This window comes from Nesoenas mayeri (assembly GCF_963082525.1).
Source record: "Nesoenas mayeri genome assembly, chromosome: 4".
In the NCBI taxonomy this organism is placed as follows: domain Eukaryota; kingdom Metazoa; phylum Chordata; class Aves; order Columbiformes; family Columbidae; genus Nesoenas; species Nesoenas mayeri.
In genome coordinates, this window is record NC_137540.1 from 12345163 (window position 1) to 12348786 (window position 3624).

Sequence of the window (3624 nt, forward strand, 5' to 3'; positions counted from 1 at the left end):
GAGCAGAAAGCCCGTGTAGCTAAGTAGAGCAACTCACCAAAAAAGTTCGGGGTTTTGGGTTTCTTGATGGGGTGAAGCAACTTGGTACTATTACTTGTGGATCTTGTGCTGGATGCCAGCATAAACTGGTATTTTATATTCCTTTAAAAAGGTTGTCTGCAGGTCTCTTGTTTTGAGTCTGGTTACCTGTACGTTTGTATACTAGTAAGTGATTTTGGGTTTTGTTTTCAATCGAGTTTTTAAAAAAAGCAGAATAGTAAGTTACCAGAGATAAACCCAGTATGATCTAACGAAGAAGACTCTGAACATGAATTTTTATATGTTATCAAAATTTATTAAATATCATCTACAAGTAACTTTTAATAGTTCTTTCAATAAATAGTTGTCTCTCTAAGTTTATTGACAAAGTGAGAATTAATTAGTTTTCCAACATACATTTTGAGCCCGTAGGGCTTACAGAAAGGATCAAATGTGATCTTAGAACAGACTGTCTTATCACCCAGGCTAAGAACAGTGGTCCCAAAATGGACAGCAAGCTGGTAAGCCACAGGGCAAAATGTATAAATTAGTCATAATTAAATATTTAAATAAATAATGGAGCAGTAAAAATAAAAATGGTGATCTGATTATTTTAGCATAGATATCAGAAAGTTGTTCAGTTCTTGGTGAAATGCAGGAAACCTCTTCTTGTCATGAGCTTCACAGATCTTGCATCCAGTTCCTTGGGGAGTCAGGTCCTGCAATACAGGTATTTGTTTTGATTGGTGACAGCTCTGTTGCCAGCTAGTTTTAGCAATAATACATCAACTTCTGTATGTTAAGTTGTTTTTTTTTTTAAGAAAAAAGAACCCTTCAGGGGGGTTTGATGCTTTTGGTTGGTAAGTGTTAAGAGATGACATGATGAAGCAGCTGCTTATAAAAAGTGTTTTGTAAATGTAAAAATATTACAAGATAAATGCTTTCACTCTCTATGATAAATACTGCAGCAGAGGCAAATCTTAATCTCTAGCCTGAAGAGGAATTCTAAAATGAGTAAAGGATCTCTAAGCTATTGTTTATGTAACATATCAAGGTGTATTAATTTATTGTTGATTCCTTTACATTCATAAATTTATGGCACAGTTTTCAAAGCCATTGCTTGCACAAATCATTATTATGCTCCTAAAAGCAAGTTTTTGTCAGCGTGAGATGCCTTGCATGATTTAGTAAAGAAAATAAATGTCATATTTTTTTAAATGTTGACTTGTATAACTAGAAGGGATCAAATGTATTTTACTGTGCAGGCTGATCATGCAAATAGATGTTGTCACATAGTTTAATGTTATGATATTTCTGTATATAACCTCATCTTCTTAAGGGATGATAACACATAGACTTTGAAGCACAAAACCACTGATCCTGGCATTGTCTTTCACTAACACTAAAACTTTTTTTTTTTAACTGGGTAAAAAGATTGCCTACCATGAGACTCTGGAGATTCATTTTGATATTTCGAAGATTATGAAAGTCCTCATCTTCAATTTCGTTTTCCAGGGTGCCCATTTCTGTCAGGTAACATTGCAGAGTGTGCCAGTTGCACTCCTAGAACAGTCAGAAAATCATTACGACTTGTTTACTGAAAACATTCAGTTTTTAAAAATCTTGATTGCCCATTGTTTTTATCCTTTTATCAGCCATGAGACTGGTTTTTTTCTATAACCTATATTTCATTCGTTCCCCTTGTACTGTAAGATGTTATACATGGCCTTAGTTCTGTGGTAGATTATTGTGGCTTTTGAAACGTGAATAATGAACATTTTCAAAATGTGGGACTATCTCTTGAGGACAGAAGCTGTAGTATTGGCTCCTAAAGCAGGCTTTACTCCCAGTTACCATGTGCCAATCATGCCTTAGTGAAAGGGTTAATAGTCAAAGCCTCTGTCAGTTTTACAGTGGCCTTTTCAGAGCCATATTCAGTTGCTGCACTTTGGTTGCTTCGTCTAATGTCTACAGCTGATCTGGCTTTTGAACATGATAAATAACTTTACGCATCACTCTCACAAGCTATTTCAGGCACTCAGTGACAATGTTATTAATCAGCCTCATACATTTGCATTTGAGTACAGGAGCTCTGAGGTAGTTATGTCTTGATGTTGCCAGCATATGAGAAAAATGACTCAGATAAGGAAGTGGTTGCAGAATCTGACTTTAAATCTTTACTGAGACAAGATGACTGTTAAGTGAGAATTCTTCTGGATTAAAAACTTAATTGGAGGTTTAAAGTAGCTGACAGATAAGTTGCGTAAAGACTTTAACTACTTCCCAGTACTAATTAACTTGATGCTCTTGTTTGTTGATATACTTGTACGCTGAATTAAAAAGAAAAGTAATACTGATCAGTAACCTGTCAATGATGAATAGTCTGTGGTAAAGGTGTACGTAGAATGCTAGCTGCACTCTGGTGTGCAATTTTTAGAAAGATGCAATCAATAGTATTCTTGTGGAACTAAGTCTTAGATATTAACTAAATACCATAAAACATGAATATACAGCTAATATATTCAGAATGGCTTGGTAAAATTTTATTCCTGAAAAGAGCTAGATAGAGCATAACTGAATTTCATCATTGATGGAATATAGAAGACTTAAAAATTCTTAAACAGAACCTACTAGTGGTTCCGCATCTAGTTTAGATAATATATGGGCAATTTCATATAGATTGCTTTAATTAATCTATTTCTAAGTCTAATTTCATTCTCAATGTTTAAATGATTCATGAAACATTTCTATGTTAATTCAACCATGTATTAAGCAGGATTAATAGGGAGAATTCATTTAGTGTTACATATTTTTACATATTTCACAGAACAATTAGGCAAAATTGTGTATCACCCTGCTAAAGTTTGAAAACACAACTCAAAAGTAGAAGTGTCTTTTAAGAACCAAACTCCCTAGGCTGAATTCAGGCTATTCAGATTTGTATTTTACATCTGCCCTTCTAATAAGCCAATTACTTTGGTGTAACTCAATAACATAAAGTAGCCATACCATAGAAATCCTTCTGTAAAAAGAAAATTTAAACTCACCTGTTTCTCATTTGGTGTGTAAAGATCAAGATGAATCTTCTGTAGAATAGGGGGAGAAAAAGTTATTAATTTCTTTTTCTGAAAAAATACATAGAAAAAAAATAGAAAAGGAACTTATAATAAAATAAAATCATCCACTTACATTCTTGCTTTTTTCCAGGAATTTTAAATCTTTTATTAAAGCTTTAAGAAGTCGATCTTTTTCTGTTGCTAGAGATGCTCCATAAGCGGTGGTCATAAGCATCACAGCTGAAATACAGCTGAAGATCAGTACTTTGCACATCATGTCAGTGTTCTGATTATCTGTATGCTAGTATTTGAGTGGTGATATATGATGAGAGCTGATAAGTTGTCATTAAGCTGTTTAGTGTATTTATACTCTTTTTCTGGGGGGTGGGAAAAAGATGGGGGCGTCATGTAAAAGAGGTTTTATTACACATTTTTTCATATGTTCTACCTGTATGGCAAGAATCATTACTTTTGTTTTTCCTCCCCTGATGACACTTTGGAATTTTTATAAAGCAAGAGGGATTTTACCTACATTCACTGGGGTAAGAGA

The 3624-nt window shown here is 34.0% G+C and overlaps 1 protein-coding gene across 1 annotated transcript; it reads right to left on the reverse strand.

Annotated features, from left to right (window-relative positions):
* Positions 1 to 626: 626 nt before the first annotated feature.
* Positions 627 to 3351, reverse strand: LOC308039740 (uncharacterized protein; the record flags this gene model as incomplete). Its single annotated transcript, XM_080343343.1, has 4 exons — positions 627 to 737; positions 1462 to 1581; positions 3066 to 3104; positions 3208 to 3351. The coding sequence occupies 4 exons, from the start codon at positions 3349 to 3351 to the stop codon at positions 627 to 629; spliced, it is 414 nt and encodes a 137-aa protein (XP_080199469.1).
* Positions 3352 to 3624: the final 273 nt, after the last annotated feature.